This window comes from Xyrauchen texanus, chromosome 30 (assembly GCF_025860055.1).
Source record: "Xyrauchen texanus isolate HMW12.3.18 chromosome 30, RBS_HiC_50CHRs, whole genome shotgun sequence".
Classification (NCBI taxonomy): domain Eukaryota; kingdom Metazoa; phylum Chordata; class Actinopteri; order Cypriniformes; family Catostomidae; genus Xyrauchen; species Xyrauchen texanus.
In genome coordinates this window covers 21,276,323-21,296,304 of record NC_068305.1, presented here as the reverse complement: position 1 = coordinate 21,296,304, position 19,982 = coordinate 21,276,323, and the positions used below count along the sequence as shown (strand labels likewise).

Genomic DNA, 19,982 nt, shown 5'->3' with positions numbered 1-19,982 from the left:
TTGGTAAAAAATTGGTCAAATGTGCAATGGTATTATGGCGTAATAATACCATGTATGACTATTTTTAATACATTTTAATACAATCATTTCATCTTTAAAGTCGCCGAAATTTCACTCAACTCTCGACTGCCTCAGAATATTTATGGTGTAAATAATGAAAGAAGGGAAAGGAGAGAGGGACAGGGAGAGTCCTACATACAGAGAGAGATTTAACAGACATTAAAGGGCTGGTTCTGTTTTATCATTCACATAAAAAAGCACACTTATTCAAAAACCTCTTACACACAGAAACTAGACTTGAGAGCATGAGGTACTTACAGCATGCTTAAGCGTGCACATTTCATACAGGACACATCCCAGGGCCCAGATATCACTAGGGGGAGACCCGACAGAATGAAGGAGAAAGAAACGGAAAGAGAAGGCAAAAAACTAATCAGACAGAGAGGGAGAAAGTGGGACAAATGGTAAATTGTGGGGTGGAGCATGTGCATAATTCACACACGCACACATGCAAATGTGCACACTCCACCATAAAGCATATACAAGCATCTAGTGATTTTCAATATCATCAAACAACTTTAAACCTTAAACAAACTCATGTAGAATACATAAAAACTGAGCAAATAATTCAGATATAAACAACTTGTAACTAATACAGCCTATGTTCATCAATAGTGGTCAAAAGTAGCTTTAAGAATATTCAGACTGATTAAGTTACACACAGTGCAGTAACAATGAACTATAATGGGATCGATATGTACAATAGCTGCTGGGATCAGACACACTACAAGACACACGTATAAAATAGCTGCACCTCCCTAATGACTCAGCAAACTGTAATAGTGTGTTCTGCATCTACTGTACTGCTACACATCCAAAACACTGACATTCATTAATAAAAACACATACAGGAACGTGCTTTACCTCTTGTTGTTGTATGGTTTATTTTCACATATCTCTGGAGACAGGTAGTAAGGTGTGCCAATACAGGTCCTTGCCAGCTCCACAGTGCTGCACACATAACCACACTGTCAATGAATACAGTTCTCAGTGTGTGTGTGTGTGTGTGTGTGTGTGTGTGTGTAAACAATTTGAAATGCTGAGTGAACATTACAGCGCCTTGCCTGTTCAAAACCCTGGCAATTCCAAAGTCCCCCAGCTGTACAGTACCATCTTTGGTCAGAAAAATATTCTTAAAAGAAAACAAAGGCAGAAACCATGCATTAGGCACATGTCAGAATCTAAGGACACTGTGCATTTGCCACTAAGTGTTGTTACGTAAGAGAAAGAACAGTACCTGTGATTTGATGTCCCTGTGTAGGATTTTGCGATCATGAACGTGTTTAAGGGCCAAGCAGATCTGCACAAACCAGTCAAGAATCTTCCAGAAAACAACAGACAGGTAATCAATACCTCAGACAACAACATTTTGATACGATTCTTGTAATTAAACGTATTGCCGCCCTGCAACAAACTGACTATCATAATAGTGAGCAAAATTCAGCAACAGCTGTGCTGTGTCAGCTCACTATCTATTGTACATCTGGATCTTAAAATAATATTTCTGTTTTGCTATTTATCTATTGTTGGATGATGAATTGCATTTGACGTGTTTATATGTTCCTCTCACCTGTTCCTCATGGAATTGAGACCCTTTTTGATTATTGATCTTCTTAAACAGGTCTCCTCCCTCACAGTAGTCCATTACTATGTACAAACATCCACTCTCTGCAGAAGGAGAAAAAAATGACTGCTCTTTAATGACAAATTAACATCAATGGTTCAGTTCACAGCTTAAGTGGCTCCTTGACATTTAAAGCTGAAGTGTGTAAAAGGTTTTTGTTGAAGTTAAAGTACTGTATTCTATCCCAGTTTTATATCCAAAGACAACCAACAGTAAACATTTATATGTTGATTTGACTATCCTGACCACCATGACATAGCATCTTTGGATAGTTCTCCTGCTAATTAGGGATGCAACTAACAATTATTTTGATAATCGACTAATCTACGATTATTATATAGATTATTCAGGCAATTATTGAAATGATGAATCATTAGCTCTTAACTGACTATTCAGCTTGTACCTTGACTTAAAAAGTTGCAATAAACATGCTTACTAATAGGGCTGCACAATTAATCGAAAAACGAATCACGATTACGGCTGCCACGATTATGATTACAGCATTCAATATATGTCTGCTCCTGTTGTGTCAATGGTTTCTGTTAACAATGGGTTTTGCAATGATTGAGTATTCTAAAGAATAACTAACATGTCTGTTGAGCAATGAAATAGCAATGGCCAACCTGAGCCGCTAAAATTAGCTTTCCGTCCTATTAGTAATGACAATTGATCCTAATGTGCAAGTTTTAAATCGTCTGAATGCCCAGATGCTTGCTTTATGTTCCACCTCTGTTCACAGTGGCACATGACAATGAATACTGAAGAAACATCACCTGACACATGAAAAGAAGCTGTAGAACAAGAGCGAAAAGCACTTTGCAATTATTTTGGATTAATTGCATATTGCACCACTCAATTTGAAAGTAGATGTTAAATACACTGCAAATGAGCAACAGGACACAACTAAAATGCTTCCGTGGTTGCCTCTGTGTAAATAATTGATTTATTATGCTAACATTAATAAACAATATTACAATATGTAATGCTTAAAAGAAAAGAAAAAATTTAATTTACAATGGCATCTGTAACTAAAAACTATTGATTTTGAATGATGCTGCATCCACCCCACTAGATGACACTGTAAGTCCAAGATGACACGAGTAAAGGTTAATGAGTTCACCTTTTACGTTTACACTTGAGGGCATAAGTTTTCACCCCCCTTGCAGAACCAGCAAGATGTTCATAAAATTAAAAAATCATAAATATAAGCATTTAGTTTTTTATTTAGTACTGTAATCGATGACTGTTCTGCATCTTTTGTGATGGTCGTGCGTGAGTCCCTGCTTTGTCCTGTGCAGTGAAGCTGCCCAATCTTAAGAAAAATCCATGGTACTGCATGTTCTTTGGTTTCGCGGCATCTTCTGCATATCCGAGTTCTTCCAAATAGTGGCTGTACGATGTTGATATATACAGCTTTTGGCATTTTGAGGGACTCAGACACAACTACTACAAAAGGTGGAAACATTAATTGATCTCAAGAAAGCAACGCACTACATGTTTATTAAAGGGATATTTAATCCAAAAATGAAATTCTCTCATAATTTACTAACCATCATGCTATCTCAGATATGCATGACTTTCTTAATTCTGCAGAACACAAATGAAGATTTTAGAAGAACATCTCATCTCTGTAGGTCCATACAATGAAAGTGAATGGTAGCCAGAACTTTGAATCTCCAAAATCCACATAAAGTCAGCATTGTTGACTTTTGTTTGTTTATTTCTTAATGCCATGCCAGCCAGCATACACGTAATCCATAAATCTCTAGTGGTTTAATCCATGTCTTCTGAAGTGATATGATAGGTGTGTGAGTGTGAAACAGCTCAATAATTAAATCCTTTTTTACAATAAATCTTAGCTTTCATTTTCTTTTGGCAATTCATTTCACATTCTTTGTGCATATCGCAACCTACAGGTCAGAGCTGGTAAATGGTGGAGATTTATAGTAAACAATAAAAGGGGTTTCACACCCACACCTATCATTACTTCAGAAGACATGGATTTAACCACTGGGGATTTATGGATAAGATTTATGTACTTTTTGGAGATTCAAAGTTCTCGTCACCATTCACTTGCATTGTATGGACCAACAGCTACAAGCGGAGATATATTTCTAAAAATCTTTGCGTTCTGCTGAAGAAAGAAATGGATGTGTATACCATTATATTTTGATTCATGGGATATATGTAAATATCTGTAATGTAGCTTCTGAAGGTCAGTAATAAATTAAATATGACCTTTAATCTCTTATAGTTGTATACATTCTGAAAAGGATATGTAAACGGAGTAGACAAAAGGGGGGTGAAAACTTATGCACTCAACTGTATACAGTATAACCATGTCACTTACTACCAAGCAATTTGGATGTCAGAGACAGTGCATGACTTTATGAAGAGAAACTATCATTAGCTCAACGAAATCCTCTCCACAATTTAATTCAAGTGCCTAGACCTCCACCAGATCATGCAGACCTCATCTGGCTATCAATCAGAGACCCTTTAGAAACAGACAAGGAGTCTAGTTTGTGTGGAACTAATGTTATCAGAATAATCAAGATCTTCCAACTAAATATTGCTCACTCTTAAACATGCAATTGTCATGGCAGAGCTGGGCAGCGAAGTGTCACATTTTAATCTCACTTCTGTATCGAATGAGACATGTTTACCTTCAAAGGATTCCTTGTACTGGACAATGTTAGGATGACTCATGTTGGCCAGAACTGACACCTCTTTACGTGACTCTTGTCTTTCTTTGTTGGACATCTGAAGAACAGTATATGTAAAGGGAATATCATGTTTTGACTGTCCATCCAGTTCAGCAAAAGAATCAATATATATCTTTATGATTGCCTATTATAATATCACACAGTCACGTGATGTTTAAGAAAAGGAGGTCATTGGCTTACCCTGGAGATGCCAATCTCCTTGATAACATATTGTCGGCCATCTGCCCTTGACTTGACCAAGATGGCTTTACCAAAGGATCCCTCCCCAATTTTCTTCAACCTCTCATATTTATCCATGTCTGTGCAGTCGAATACTTCTCATGCTGGGAACAAAACACACACACAATGAACGCATCAGCAAAGTAATAATCAGAAAAACGTACTTAAAAAAGAGCAATCAAAGGAAAGTCACACAAAAAGACAAGCAAAAATCTACTCTAATGACAGCATTCTTTGTATGATAATGTTTCTTTAGGTGTGGCATTTTGCAAGTCACATTCAGCTGCATATGGGGGCTCCACAACCCGGTCATTCATTTAAGGTGCTAGCAGAAATTATTAAACCAACTGAAGCAGAGAACCTCCTGATGAGTGAAAGGTTCATTTTATTTCAACACAGAATCCAGCTCCATGCTGAGAATCACTATAGCTGCCATCTGGTCATGACAATTTTAATCAAACCTATGGGATACAGCCATGGAGGGTGGAAAAACTATGCCAAACAAAAAGCTGAAGAGGGCCAGACAGTATAAAGAGGCTAATTAATTAAATATGACATGTCAGAATTACCAGCCACCCTTTAAAAGTGGAGAAGGGACCAAAGAGGAGATAACGGAAAAATCAGACACAGAGATAAATAGTGTTAGAATACTTTCAACCTTTCCACTGCATTCAAATAACAAAGTAAAACATCAAGCAGGCAGAGAGAGAGAGAGAGAGAGAGAGAGAGAGAGAGAGAGAGAGAGAGAGAGAGAGAGAGAGAGATCAGTTATTACTGCGCTTACACATAAAACAAGATATGTTATAGAGGTTGACAAATGACAGCGATACAAATATAATAACATAAACACATGATAAACACAGGATTGCAAAGTTTTAAAAGCATCTAGCCGGTTTCTGGGCCTTGAACGATCAGCTAGTCGCTAGCCAAACTAATGATAACACTACCACCAACAGAAGTGCTACGCAAACTGCAAAGAAAAACGAGCAGTCTCTTTGACACCCCACAAAATGACACTGAGGGGCTCTTTAAAGCAGAGCACTGCCATATTAAACTAATAAAACAGACACAACGTGACAAACATAATCATTTCTTACCTTCTATTTTCCAGCTAAACAGCGAGCACGGGCAGCATCAGCACAGCTCACATGAAGATTCTCGACAAGGCGGTCTCAAGCGGGCAGGCGGGACAAGAATATTATAAGGAGCGATACGATTGGTCCTCGCACACGTTAACTCTAAAGTGATAGGGTGAAAGAAATGTCACTCCAAACTCAAGTTTGTATGCAATGTTTAGTGAAAAATTCCCCTTAGCAACCGTCACCGGTTGTTACACGGTCATGGAGCGAAGTGCAAGACAAAAGGATTAAACTGGATCAATTATTTTATGGTCCACATCAGTTGTGATCTACAAAGCATATTGCGTTTGTCATTTCATAAAATTTTAGAAAAATATTTGCTTGTTTTTTTTTGTTTTTGTTTTTTGTTTATATTAAACCGATAGAGGGAGTCACGTGACGCCATCCGAGGCTCAGACTGTGAACGGCACTTTGCTAGTTTTTACACTTTTAATGACAAACCGGTGAGATTCGATACACTCTGTTCCATAACTGTTCTAGGAGGACAATATGTCAAAGAATTCAAAATCATCTGGCTCTGGAGACATTTAAAGACACTTACGTGCTCAAATTTATGCCCCAGGGAGTCGATTTAGTCTGATAAATGCAGCAAGAGATGATGAACATGTCGGCAATGCTGACGAAGGTCGTTGCTGACTTGGGAGGATCTTGCTGTGATATGTATAGATCGATTACTGCAATGGAGGCGAAGATTACTGATGTGGTCACAAGAGTCAGGGATTCGACAAACGGATTGATTATCTGGAGTCATCGGAGAGGGATTTGTGGATTTGGCCAAGGTGGATTTGGAGCGTGTCTGGGAGAAGTTGGAGGACATGGTGAACCGTAGCTGGCGGAATAATGTCTGTTTCATCAAAATTCCTGAGGAAGGACAGGATATGGTGAAATTCCTACATGGGCTCCTTCCAAATCTGCTTCACATAGCAGGCCATAAGCTGGAAATCGAGTGAGCTCACAGGGTTCCAGCATGGAGATCCGCGGAGGGAGGCAGGCCTCGATCGATTCTGGCCAAATTTCTTGTACAAAATACATTTTCTTGTTCCCAGACTTTGCGAATTCAACAAGAGAGAAACGTGATAGATTCAAGGAATGCAAGAAACCTTTAAATCAACGGAAGGTCACTTTTGCACTGATATTCCTGGCCAAATTGAGAATAGATACTAAGGAGGCCCGTAAAACATTCACATGCCCACAGCAAGTGATGTCCTTCATAAAGTCAATGGAGTGAGTAAATCATTTTGTGGTACTCACGGTGCAGCCGAGTGGACCGGCTCACTGAACATTCGCTTGACTCTGAGGAAACTGATCACTTTTTTTGTGCTGGTTCCCCATAGCAGATGGAGTTTATTTTGTAGAGTGGCACACCTTCAGGTCAGTTTTATGGATGAACCTACATGATCTTTGTACTTATTCCTCCTTTTGGCTGGAGTTTGTTTTGCAGAGTATTTCTTGCAAAGACTTTGGAGTGATTAAGTCATTTGCCTGCACTCATGTTGCTGCCGAATGGACCCGCTCACTGAACATTTGCTTGACAGTTTGTGATTTAAATATTTTATTGATTAAAAAAAAGAAAAAACAAAGAAAAGAAAAACATATACAAACAGAATCAATATTTAACCCATCAATATTTTGCCCAATTTCCCCACAAACAAGTCTAAATAAGTCTTCTGGATGACCCCTCTTCAAAAGTTGCCACCCTGCCCATCTCCGAACACCACTACAGCCGACTTTCAACCCCTTAAACCCCTTATCTGTCTGGTGATCATAACGCTAGTTAGGACCCAGATTTTTATGTGTTTATTCTCCATATTAATGTCCGCCCATCACCAAAAAATACAGTTTGGGGCAACATAAAATTTGAGTGCCCAGTAACTCGCACATAAAACTCTGAAACTTAAACCAAAATTCTTGAATCTTAACACATCACCAAAAGACATTGGTTGTGCCTCCATCTTCTGATTGACATCGCCAGCAGGTGGGTGTGTCTTTAAAACCAAGCCTATACAATATATCCTAGCCCACACTCCCTCCTCCAATATCAAGTTTAAATCTTTCTCCCATAACCTCTTAAGAGAAGTTAAACTCATCCCTCAGACTCTGAATTAGCAGGGAGTAATACACTGATGCCTCATGACCTTTCCCAAAAGCAGTAATCACCTCTCCCAGAGGATCTGCTGCTTTAGGTGGGTGTAAACTACTCCCAAAAACATTACAGAGCAGGTGATGCAGTTGTAAATACTTATAGAACTGAGATCCGGGAATCCCAAATTGTTTAACCAAATTTTCAAAGGATCTCAACACTCCACTCTCATATAGGTCACCGACTTTAGTAACCCCCCTCCCAATCCACTCTGACCAGCAAAAAGTGGACTTATTGATACATAATTTGGGGTTCAGCCATATGCTCAAGGCAACATTTAAATAAATGTCTGAATTAAACACTCTGGACACGTTTGTCCATACCATGTGCAAATACGAGATAACGGGGTGTAATTGAACTTCTCCGGTTAGTCTAATAGAAAGGCTTTGCAAAGGCAAAATAGGTACAATAACGTCCTGTTCAATAGTCCACGACTAACCCACCTTTGTCAATCGGCCTATGTAACTTATTGAAATGTAATCTGGGACGTTTACCATTACAAATGAAGGACTTTGCTATGCTATCAAATTGCTTGAAATAAGAGAGGGAGACATCTACAGGGAGAGACTGTTGCAGGTAGTTTAATTTTGGAATACAATTCATTTAAAAACATTAACCTTCCCAATCATAGATAAATGTAATGAAGCCCACCTGCCCACATCTCTCGAAAACCTTTTTACTAAGGAGTCCATATTAACTCAAAACTAAATCACACAAATTTGCTGGAAATAAAATAGCCAAATACTTAATACACTGTTTGGGCTACTGGAAGGCGCCCGTTGCTGGGCAGTAGGCTGTCAGTGTCAAAACTTCGGATTTAGACCAATTGACTTTATATCCTGAGAACTTAGAAAAGGAATGAATAATTCTATGGAGGCAAGGCATAGATCTAGTTGGGTCGGAGATGAATAATAAAATATCATCTGTGTAGAGCAAAAGCTTATATGCCACACCTCCCGCCACCACCACTTTTACCAAGGCCCTTCTCCCCGTTTGCTCAGTTTGGCTCTAGGAAGAGTCCTGGTTGTTCCAATTTTTTTCCTTTTAGGAATTATGGATTCCACTGAGGTCGTGGGAACCTTCAGCGCAGCCGAAATTGTTTTGTGGTCTTCCCCAGATCTGTGCCTCACTGACAACTATTGAAACACAATAAATTTGCAAATGTATAAAAAAATTTAGTTTTTGTTTTGTCATTATGGGGGTATGGAGAGTATATTGATGTGGGAAAATTATATATAATTTAAAGCATTTTAGCATAAGGTTGCAACATAAAATGTGAAAAAAAGGAACTCGTCTGAATACTTTCTGATTCACTGTATATTGAAGCCAGGATATTACTTTAAATAGTAATAAGTATGTCTGGAGTATGTATATTTCATTACAGGAAAGCAATTGGGCCTTAGCGGTGATGTATGTAAAAAGAGGAAGTTCAGAGAACATTTGATACCATCAGTAAGAGCTGCAGCACTGTGGGATACCTGGTTAATGCAGCTGGCATCAACAGGTCTGCAGTGATGCAAAAAAAAAAAAAAAAAGTGTTACAGAGTAATTGTACCAGTCCTACTTTTATAGATAGCTTTCATATTTTTCACACTAGCCATGTGCATGATGATAGTGAAGAAGACACTTATATTTGTTATTAAAAAGGCTTTATTCTAATGTGATTGTTTGTAAAGCTGATTTTGTGAAGTTTAGACATGCAGTTTTATTGAGAAGGAAACCTGAAGTCATGGTGTCTGTTCTACACACCAGCCTGCTGAGCTCAATGCTCACATGTAGAGCTGCTCTACGTAGCAAGCTCTGCCACGGAGGAGCTGTCGTCAACATAGGTGAGCCATATCTTCTCTATGTCCTTCTCTATGATATAGATTCAAATTCATGCTTCATCAACAGCTGAAAGATTTGAGATCTCTTAATCACCTCTAGATGGCGCAAGAGCTCCAGATTAAAAGCATTTAATTTATTAAATTCTGATAGAACCTGCTTGGACTGTCTGGATTAGTCACATGTTTCTCTTGATTTAATATCGTAAATTTGATTGTGTATAATTGAATAAATTCAACTACAGTTTTACAGTATATTTCAAAAGATGAGTTAGTTACAAATATTTAATTTAAATTAATTTAGACTGTGTGAACATCCTGTGGGTCTGTGACTGTTATATGAATGTTAAAGGGATTGTTCATTTTTGGATGAACTTTCTCTCATCATTTTTTACCATCAAGTTTTTTAGAAGAGTATCTCAGCTATGTATGTTCATATAATGCAAGTGAATGGTAGCCAGAACTTTGAAGGTCTAAAAAGCACAAAGCCAGCATAAAAGTAATCCATATGACTCCAGTGGTTTAACCCATATCTTCAGAAACGACATAAGTGTGTGAGAAACAGATCAACATTTGATTTTTTTACTGTTGACCTCCACTTTCACATTCTTCTTATTTTATGTTTCTAATCCACACCTATCAGATTGCTTCTGAAGATTTAAATGTAACTACTGGAGTTGTATGGATTACTTTTATGCTGCTTTAATGTGCATTTTCAACAATCAAAATGTTGGTACCCATTCACTTGCATTGTATGGACTTACAGAGCTGAGATATTCCTCCCAAAATCTTTCTGTTCTGCTGAAGAAAGTCAGTCACACACATCTGGGATGTCATGAGTAAATTATGAGAATTTTCACTTTTGGGTAAACTATCCCTTTAATGTCCTGTTTCCTCAGGCTGCATGGTGGGTTTGAAGGGTAATGCAGATCAGTATGTGTACAGTGCCAGTAAACCAGGACTGGAGGGATTCACAAACTCGGTCTAAAAAGATATACATGAGTCAACTTAGTGGCTCCAGGTTTGTTGTCCTCTTTTTTTTCCCCTTCACTGCTCTTACTCTCTAATCCCTAACCTGTATGTTTTCTGCCATTTGAGTACAGGTTATCACTCTCATTCTGCCCTCTCTACAACCTTTCCTCTGGACTTTCAGGATTCATTCAGATGGATAGGATAGCAGGGCTGGAGAAAGATGAAGCAGTGAGAATTCCACTGGGTCGTTTTGGGGAGCCAGCAGAGGTGGCCCCGGCTGTTCTTCCTGGAGTCACCTTATATAACAGGACAGATTCTGCTAGTGGATGGAGGACTGCAGCTGGCCATGTAATGAGTCTTCGAACACATCCACAAGTGAATTCGGTTGAATGACAACACATTGATGGCTCTCATCTGCATTGGAACAACAAAAACGGAGACTCCTTGGGAGTTCTTTCTCTCTCACTCACACGCACGCACGCAGGCACCATTTTGTAAGAGTAGTGTGGGCCCAGTTGCATTGGATTAAGGGAGATTCAGGTTATATTTAGCTCACTGGAGTAAGGTTCTGGCTTCACGTTCCATACTTGGGATGACAGGGGTCACAGGTCAGGTGTGTGAAGGATATAATTCACTTTGATGTCATAGTTGTATTCTGCATTTACATCAGTAATGCACTGGTGCCTGCACAGATGAGCTAAACCCCAAAGGGCAATCCAGATTAATCAGAAAATTTCATGGATTTACCATTAACCATATTCTGTTTAGAGAAAAACGACTTTGATACACTTACAAGTAAAATCTGGCCTTCTCACCATCATGAAAAGCTTGTTTAGCCTAATTGATAAATGTTCCTGCCAAGAGCAGTTGGACAACCCAGACTTCTTACTTCCAGAGATGTTTATTTATGTTACCATTCATATATCAAAACAGAATAACAACAGTCTGTATACAGGCACAGGTTAGCTTTGAAAACAGAAAATAATGCAGAATAAGAGCACCCCAATATCTCTTATTTCAAGGATAAAACAGCAGTGAAAGAACGAACATATGTAATCACAGGCTTATACGTATGCATTTCTATGTTATATTGTGTATATATGCTGCAAATATCAGTGAGTGTGTGTGAGATGATGGTTTAGTTATTGAATTACCCCAAAAAGTATTTTACACTAAATTTAAAAGAATAGTTCACCCAAATATTAAAGTTCTCTCATCATTTACTTAACCTCAAGCCATGTGTATGACTTTCTTCTGCAGAACACAAAGATTTTTGGAAGAATATTTCAGCTCTGTAGGTCCTCACATGCAAGTGAATGGTGGTCATAACTTTCAATCTCCAAAAATCACATACAGTTGAAAAGTAACCCATACCACTCCAGTGGTTAAATCCATGTCTTCAGAAGCAATATGATGGGTGTGGGTGAAAAGCAGGTCAATACATAAGTCAGTCCTTTTTTAATATAAATTCCCCTTTGACAAGTAGGTGGTGATATGCACAAAGAATGCAAATCGACAAAAATAAAAGAATGTGAAAGTGGACATTTATAGTAAAAAAAGGACTTAAATATTGATCCATTTCTCACCCACAGCCATCATGTCGCTTCTGAAGACACAGATTTAACCACTGGAGTTGTATGGAATACATTTATGCTGCCTTTGTGTGCTTTTTGGAGCTTCAAAGTTCACCTGAATTGTATGGACTTGAAGAGCAGAGATATTCTTCACAAAAATCTTCATTTGTGTTCTGCAAAAGAAAGTCATTCACATCTGGTATGGTCTGAGGGCAAGTCAATGATGAGAGAATTCATATTTTGGGTGCACTATCCCTTTAATGATTAGAGCAAACATTGTGGGAACAGTTACTGGAAGTGTATGTGAATGAGATGCAGAAAATACTGGTTCTATTACTTTTCTGTTAAGGAATACGTCAAAATCAAATGTAAATGCTTAGATTATGGTGAGGGTGAGCAAATGGGTGAACTATTCCTTTACAAATCTTTGCCATCAAGATCACATTTTGCATGCAAGTTTTTGCATGGTTCTGTAATTCCAAACCTGAAAACTGTAACCACCTGTCAAAGCCTTACCATCTATTCATTCCATGCATGACCATAATCATTAAAATCATTTTGAATCAATCATACTTAAATAGACATCTTATCTTCATCCATACCAGCAGTTCCTCCTCCACTGCACAGCCCACAAACCAGTTTCCTGTACTTCCATCATAGGCATTTCTCATCACTCTCGCTTCCATAGAAACACAACAAACATCTGTATTCATCAAAACCTGTCAGTCAGCCAAAACTCTTTCCAATTTCATTACTCATGTTAACGACATATCAGTCTCCGCTTTTAATCTCTCCTAAAAACTAACAAAAGATGGGGTGGGAAAAGATCATTAAGGCCCGGCCTTATGCAACATCTCTAGACTTGTGCTGAGATCCAGACACAGCTCATCTCAATAGCAGTGTGCCTCTGTCAATACTGCAGTTGACAGAAAAGCAGCAGATTGTTATCAGGGATCTCTTTGGTCATTGTAAGGACCCTGAGGCTACAGGGACAATCAGGTCTCTGCAGCTTTAGGTGTGTCCTTGACTTCCCCACCTTTTCAAAGCCCTGTCACCCACTTCCAGAGAACCACCCCAAAAAGTTATATTTCCTGTGCTGGAGAGGAAAATATTTCCTCCAGCGATTCATAAATATATCTAAAGGCATTATAACTAAATACATAAAAAGTGTTACATGTTGGCACTGTAGTAACATGCATAGCTAGATGCTAAATTTTTTTTATTTAATTTTTTTTATTTATATTTCTTAATTACATTTTTAAAGATATCCTAAGCACTTGTGAAAAAATTAAGAGATGACAAAACAAGGTGATCATCGGTATACTACCTCCTTCCTCAAAGCATGTGCAGTTATGTGTGTATTTGCATCTGATAGCAGGTATGGGTTTGATAAGTGCACCAGCATACCATTAAGTTTGTTTACAAGCAGGATATGACCTCACTTAACGACCCAAATCCCTTCCCCTCAGAAAACATGACTCAGTATAGTGAATAGTCTTTTTCTGATTTAAAAAAAAATCATGAATTAAACTTTGAAGAAATGCTTCCTCCCTTCCCTTCAGTCTCACTGAAAGAATGGGTGTTAATTGGTCATTCGATCACTTTTTTTCTGTGCTCATCCAACCCCATGAAGAGGTTCGTACTGGGAAATGGGTGAGAATTATTGAGTACACTGATACTGCTGAAGCAATCAAGGGATAGTCTCCGTGCTAGTCTCTACAGGTCATCACTCTCCACTAGGGCAACGGGAAGAGGGCTGGAATCTGTGAAAAAGGCTGCCTTCACGTCCAGACCCCGTTCTGTCAGAGCGGCGTAGCGACTTGCTGATGGACGCACTTTCTTGGGCTTCGGGGTGTGAGTCTGCTGCCACTGGGCTGAGGAAAGGAAAAGAGGAGGAAGAACAAGCTTTCTCAGTTACAAGAAATCACAGGCTGAGAGAATTCATTTTAAAAGTCTTTTTCATTGAATACCTGCAATCCAGCAAAACCAGGCACTAAATGCACTGAAATGGTGCTGCACCATGAGTATTGAAATGGTCACTAGCTGGATACACATATATTATATTATGCAAATTCTGGGAGATGTCATGACATATGACTTTAATCTATGTGAATACATAATGCGTTATAGAATATAATAAATACCATTGCATAGCATCTCAAACGCTGCTCTGGTTATTCTGAAATGCCAAAGCCAGTCATAAAAATGGCTATTTGCTCCAAGAACTGTCTGACACACTTTGTTCCCATCTGGCATTAGGCAATTTTATAAATTAGCTCGTCATAGAATGTGCTTTATTCACAAAATGTAGCTCTTTTTGGCTGTCACAATTAATGTAGCGCACTGAATGGCCACGGATAGCTGGCAGTAAACGGCATTTTAATACAAATAATTGTTTGTGTACGTTCTCTATTGAAAATGGCAGCAGTCATTCGTCAAATTATGTTCAAACGATGATGAACAGTGTTTATTACCATAGCATATAACCAGATGAGCAATGCAGTAAAGTACACTTTTGGCATTCTAAACAGCTGTGATAGCAATGCTGTACAGTCGCAGCAAAGCATGCCAGACCACTATAGTGTGCTTTTTGTGCAGTTACCTGATTTGCGCAATTTATTTTGTGAACTGGGTAATAAAACAACGCAGACAGCGTGTGCAAATAAACAACGCTAACAATGGATGCAATTCATTCTTAGTAAATTCCCCCACAGATTGTTACTCCTCATAGTTACAAATTTACAACTAAATGGAGCCTTTCTTGTATGGCTTGGAATGTTCTCTTTCATTCCAGACTGGTAGCATTTGGCCATCGTTATGGTGCAACTGAGATTATGACTGATTAAAAACACTTACATAAGACTCCAGTACAAAGACTGCCAGACCATTGTTGGTTTAAACTTAGGTAATGCATCCGTAGTGTTTAACATGTTGTTGCTGGCAAACAGTATTGGCTGATGGGATTATTAAAGGAACACCATTGGACGGAGGAAGGGAGAGTGCTTTTAATGGATTAAATACAGATTTATTCCACATCTGACTCAATTTATGAAGGCCTAAAATCACACATTGCTCAAATAGTCTTGGTTTAGTGTAGTTTGGACCTTTGCTAATCATAACCCCTCTTCCTTGATACACTTACCATTTAATAAAGGTATATTTCCGCAATGTGTATGACTCACCATGCACGTCAAGACGTGCTGTACTTGAGATAATGCCAGCTTCATTCTTTGCTGAAACAGTGTACCAGCCTGCGTCCTCCTTCAGAGCCGGCTGGATGATCATACAGAGGTAACCAAAGTTATCCTGGTGCATGCTGGGAAACAGAATTTCACATGCATCAGAATGACACATTAGCAATGTAGTATTCCTTCAAACAGGATTTCTATAAAATGAGAAGCATTCATGGCAAATAACTCAAACACAAACATATTACTTTGATTTTCATCCACGAGAAAAATCGCATCCACAAATAGTCATATTGCAAACTTTATAACTTTTATAGTAACTATCAGCTATTGTATCTCTGAGGTGACATAGACGGTAGTGCCTGTGGTGGGGTTACTGTGTGTGCGTCATTCTTTTACAAGGCCTTTTTGTCCCTGTTTGTGCATATACATGGTAGCAGCCTCCTTTGAGCTGTCATATACAGTATAGATGTAGGGTGCACAAAGTGAATTGTGAAGAGGTGTGGCTGACAAAAAGATAACAAGATATGACTCAAGATTTAGAAAAATGCTGCTTAAATGCAGACCATCCATGACGTCAATTGTATTCAAAAGTTGAGCATATTACTTCTAAAAAGAAACTCCTCTTTCATCTACAACAATAAAGGTTGACACCTTTATTAATGTTGCACTCTGTGGCACCCAACGGTCTGGAATTTTAAGATTCAGTTAAAATTAGAGGTCGACCGATAGTGGATTTTGCCAATAACTAAGGTTGTGAAAAAGGCTGATAACTGTTTAATTAGCCGATGACAGTTCTTTAAAACCAATTTATAGAATGTTAGAAAGATTCCTGACAGGCACAGACATTGAGGCTAAAGCATAAAATAAAAAAAAAAAATCCCAAAAGCAATTTATTATGCAATCAAAATCCCAATCATAACCAGAACAATTATGATTTGGTGCATAACATGGGACTTTTTACTTTAAACCTGCCCGAAATACACCAAGGAATATTATTTTGAAATACAATTGTTCTATGCATAAATATTTACCAAATTAAGCTTTTTATAGCCTCTATATATATTCATCAGATGAAGAGATTTGTATGTGTATGCGTCACCTAATTTTAGGTTGAAAATTAGGTTTATTTATAAGGAATAAAAAAAATAAATGGTGAAATAAAAACATCGGCAACTATGGGCATAGATTTTTGCAACTATTGCATCGGTTAATCAGTTAAACTGATATATCGGTCTACCTCTAGTTAAAATATCCAGTTTGATTGGTGGAATGGCTCTAGCAAGGCTGTGAGAGGCAGAGATGTCATACCTTATCCTGTCTGTGTTGTGAGTGAAGGACTCGTTTTCTTTCTTCCAGAAGATCTGTGGGAAAGGAACGGCAGACACGCGGCACTCTAAACGTACAGGGTGACCATCAGCGACACTTGTGTTCTGGAGTTTCTCAATGAAACACGGGGCTTTATGCATCTCTTTGGCTAAATAAAAAAAACATTTAAAAAAAAAAAACTTTAAATTTAAACAATTTTGTTCCAAATTTGATAATATATTAGGTGAATTTACTGACTTCATTGATTTCAATTATGGTTCAATTAACAATTCTTTTAGTACTTTTAAGGAAGAAACATTTGGAAATAAGAAGCAGTCTTTTACCAAATGATGAACTGATTAAATATTTTAAATGGAACCGTTTCATGCAAATAGGTTTACTCAAACTTGAAGATTTTATCCGTTCATCTATTTTTAGAAAATACCGCTAATTACAACTATTATGTGCATCTTAAACTACACATGGTCATAACATTATATAATTACGCTATCATGAACTTTAAATGAACGAAGAATTCAAAGTCATTCGTTTGGTAGAATTTGAGGTGTAGATTCAAAAGAACGGAGTCACTTGTCAGGAATCGGGTTTCACTTGTTGTGCTGTATGTTTCGCGCTGCTAAATTAGTAGTGTTGCGATGCCACTGAATAGTAGTGCAGGAAACACTTTCACAGTATTTTAGCTTGGTGTCCTGTCCCTGATGGGATAATGCACGCTCGAGTGATAACGGACCTGAGAAGTCAAGAAAATCATTTGGTTCTTGCATTTTTTAAAACGGAACCACTTCTGAATCCTAACTGGTTCCTGGTTCCCAACCTTAAAAACCAGATATAAAATGTACACACAGAAATTATAAATAAATTATATTTTCCTCCAGAATTACATATTCATACCCCTTTAAATACCCACTGTCTGAAGGCAAGTCATGTATACTGTGCATGTTAATATTAGAAGTGTATTCAGTTTAACATTATAATAATTAAAATCTGATAAAATATCTCAAACAAAATCATGTTCTAGTTACCACGAACATGAAAAACAAAACTAAAGTGATGTAAACGTGATTGTGTGAATACCTGCAACAATTAGCTCCAAGTTGAATGAGTTCTGTCCAGCCCTGTTACTGGCGATGCACGTGTACATGCCTGCATCTATGCTAGTGACCGGCTCGATGACCAGAGAGTGAATACCGTTCTCCCTCACCAGCATCTTGTGGGAAGAGTCTGGACGGATGGTCTGGCCATTCAGCTGCCAGATGAGGTCAGGTGTTGGCAAACCACTTACCTACAGGACAATGGACAGAACAATGTTAGAGACAGACATCAAATGCTTTCGGAAACAGTAAGACACTGTTTATTCCATCCCACATTTTTGCCTTGGTTATAAAAAAAATATTTTGTGATGTAGTGCGTTGCATTGCTCCTAAAAATATTTAAACCCCAGTCCAATGCTAGTGTAGTACGAGTGAATACTTGTTGACCTGTATGGGATGTATGAGTGTGGCTCTCATGGGAAATGTGTCTGTACACAATGTCTAAGCTCTGTTTTCAACAAGCCATACATTCCTAAGAAACAACACCTGCCCCACCCAAAGATGTGCCAGGGACAGACCACCTATGAATGTGCCAGTGTATTTGTGGTTTCGAGTGTGTACATGTTTATGTTTGTTTATGCCTGGGACCAAGAGGGGCATATTTAGATGTTTACAGCACTTGTTTATCTGTTAATGTTTGTTGTGATGTTCATGGGAATGTTCATGTTTGTGAGATCACAGTTGAAGTACTTATCCCCTGAGTGTGCATATTCCCTGTTGGATATTTGAATATCCATCACAAAAACACTCAAAATGGACGTATGTGATTTCATCTCTAATGTTGTTTGTGAAAAATCAGAAAACTGTAAATGGAAAAAAAACAAAAATAACACTTTGATTTCAAACCTCTTGAACTTCCAACAACTAGGGACATTTGGCCTGGAAAGCTTCAAAGCCAGTGGAAATAAATCAGTTCTATAAATACCACTGACATTAAGAGCTCTTTGCATGTGCACATTTTCTGATCAGTGTCTTTTATAGCGTGTGAATCGCTCTATCGCACTGTGAGCCTTTATTCTTTGCTACTGTATGTAGTTTCACAGCCTGACATGGGCTGCAGTTCAGACCCAGAATTTAATACTACAGTTAAAGAACGAGAGATAGATAGAGAGAGAGAGAGAGAGAGAGAGAGCACGAGAGAGCGCGCGAGAGAGAGCAGAGAAATGCATGAAGTAGAGTGAATCTAAACAAAAAAGCTGAAATGACTACGGTGTTTCTCAACTGGTGGGTCGCAGGTCTATTGGGACTGGGTCGTGGATGGCAGGGTTCTCCTATTGCAAATTTCTTGAAGTGAAATTTAGGGCTGCCAATGTACATTTATTGATAATCTCCCATTCAGCTAAGGGCTTTTGTCTGCACCGCGGTGCGATGAAAGCTTTTGCGCGAATGTAACAGAACCAGTTTGCGCTAATGATCTGCCCAGCTCTCTTGATACTGCGACGCGCAGACCTCAAAACTGTTGTGACCCATTTTAATTCTAGGGAGAATATTCTAGTTCAAATCACTATTGGAGGAAGTAAAACCTCCCAAACAGTAGGCAGTCCCAAAATAGCAACTGTTCATGTGACAAAAAGTTGTATTTTCTATTACACATCTTCACCTTTACAAAATATTACCATAATTTCACAGAAATAAATTAACATAAATTAACTGCCTATTTTGACAAAATGTTATAGTTTAATCTTAAATAATCTATTAGGTCAAATCTATTAGACCTCATTTTTATAACAACAGTGGAAGTTGTTGTAAAAACAGAATGTGACCCAGTGAAAGTGAAGATTTATAGGAAAAAAGGACATTTTAATCTCTTTCTTAACCACGCCTATCATATCGCTTCAGAAGACATGGATTTAACCACTGGAGTCTTACGGTTTGGATTACATTTATGATGCCTTTATTTACTTTTTGGACCTTCAAAGTTCTGGCCACCATTCACATTCAAGAGAACGGAGATATTCTTCTAAAAATCTTCATTTGTGTTCTGCAGAAGACACACATCTGGGATGGTGTGAGTAAACGATGAGAGAATTTTTCAAATGAAACATAATTTTTGGCTGTTATTCTTATAAGAATAAATGCAATAATATAAATCTTGTA

The 19,982-nt window shown here is 38.1% G+C and overlaps 2 protein-coding genes and 1 pseudogene across 10 annotated transcripts in view; 1 reads left to right on the top strand and 2 right to left on the bottom strand.

Moving 5' to 3' along the window:
• Positions 1-5,790, bottom strand: part of LOC127623763 (serine/threonine-protein kinase Nek1-like) — a 36,304-nt gene extending 30,514 nt beyond the window's left edge. For both annotated transcript variants that reach the window (XM_052098246.1, XM_052098247.1), the window contains exons 1-8: positions 5,727-5,790; positions 4,591-4,733; positions 4,351-4,447; positions 1,631-1,728; positions 1,298-1,381; positions 1,125-1,192; positions 925-1,011; positions 319-373 (exon numbers count right to left, since the gene is read on the bottom strand). In XM_052098246.1, the coding sequence (XP_051954206.1) occupies positions 319-373; positions 925-1,011; positions 1,125-1,192; positions 1,298-1,381; positions 1,631-1,728; positions 4,351-4,447; positions 4,591-4,707 (606 nt within the window). In that variant the 5' untranslated portion in view covers positions 4,708-4,733; positions 5,727-5,790. The remainder of the gene's footprint in view (positions 1-318; positions 374-924; positions 1,012-1,124; positions 1,193-1,297; positions 1,382-1,630; positions 1,729-4,350; positions 4,448-4,590; positions 4,734-5,726) is intronic.
• A 3,321-nt stretch (positions 5,791-9,111) lies between these two features.
• On the top strand, positions 9,112-13,016 carry LOC127623915 (carbonyl reductase family member 4-like; annotated as a pseudogene).
• Positions 13,017-13,490: 474 nt separating this feature from the next.
• LOC127623764 (palladin-like) overlaps positions 13,491-19,982 on the bottom strand; it is a 120,168-nt gene continuing 113,676 nt past the window's right edge. For all 8 annotated transcript variants that reach the window (XM_052098248.1, XM_052098250.1, XM_052098251.1 and 5 more), the window contains 4 exons: positions 17,869-18,076; positions 16,777-16,942; positions 15,460-15,593; positions 13,491-14,151 (listed from right to left, as the gene is read on the bottom strand). In XM_052098248.1, the coding sequence (XP_051954208.1) occupies positions 13,994-14,151; positions 15,460-15,593; positions 16,777-16,942; positions 17,869-18,076 (666 nt within the window). In that variant the 3' untranslated portion in view covers positions 13,491-13,993. The remainder of the gene's footprint in view (positions 14,152-15,459; positions 15,594-16,776; positions 16,943-17,868; positions 18,077-19,982) is intronic.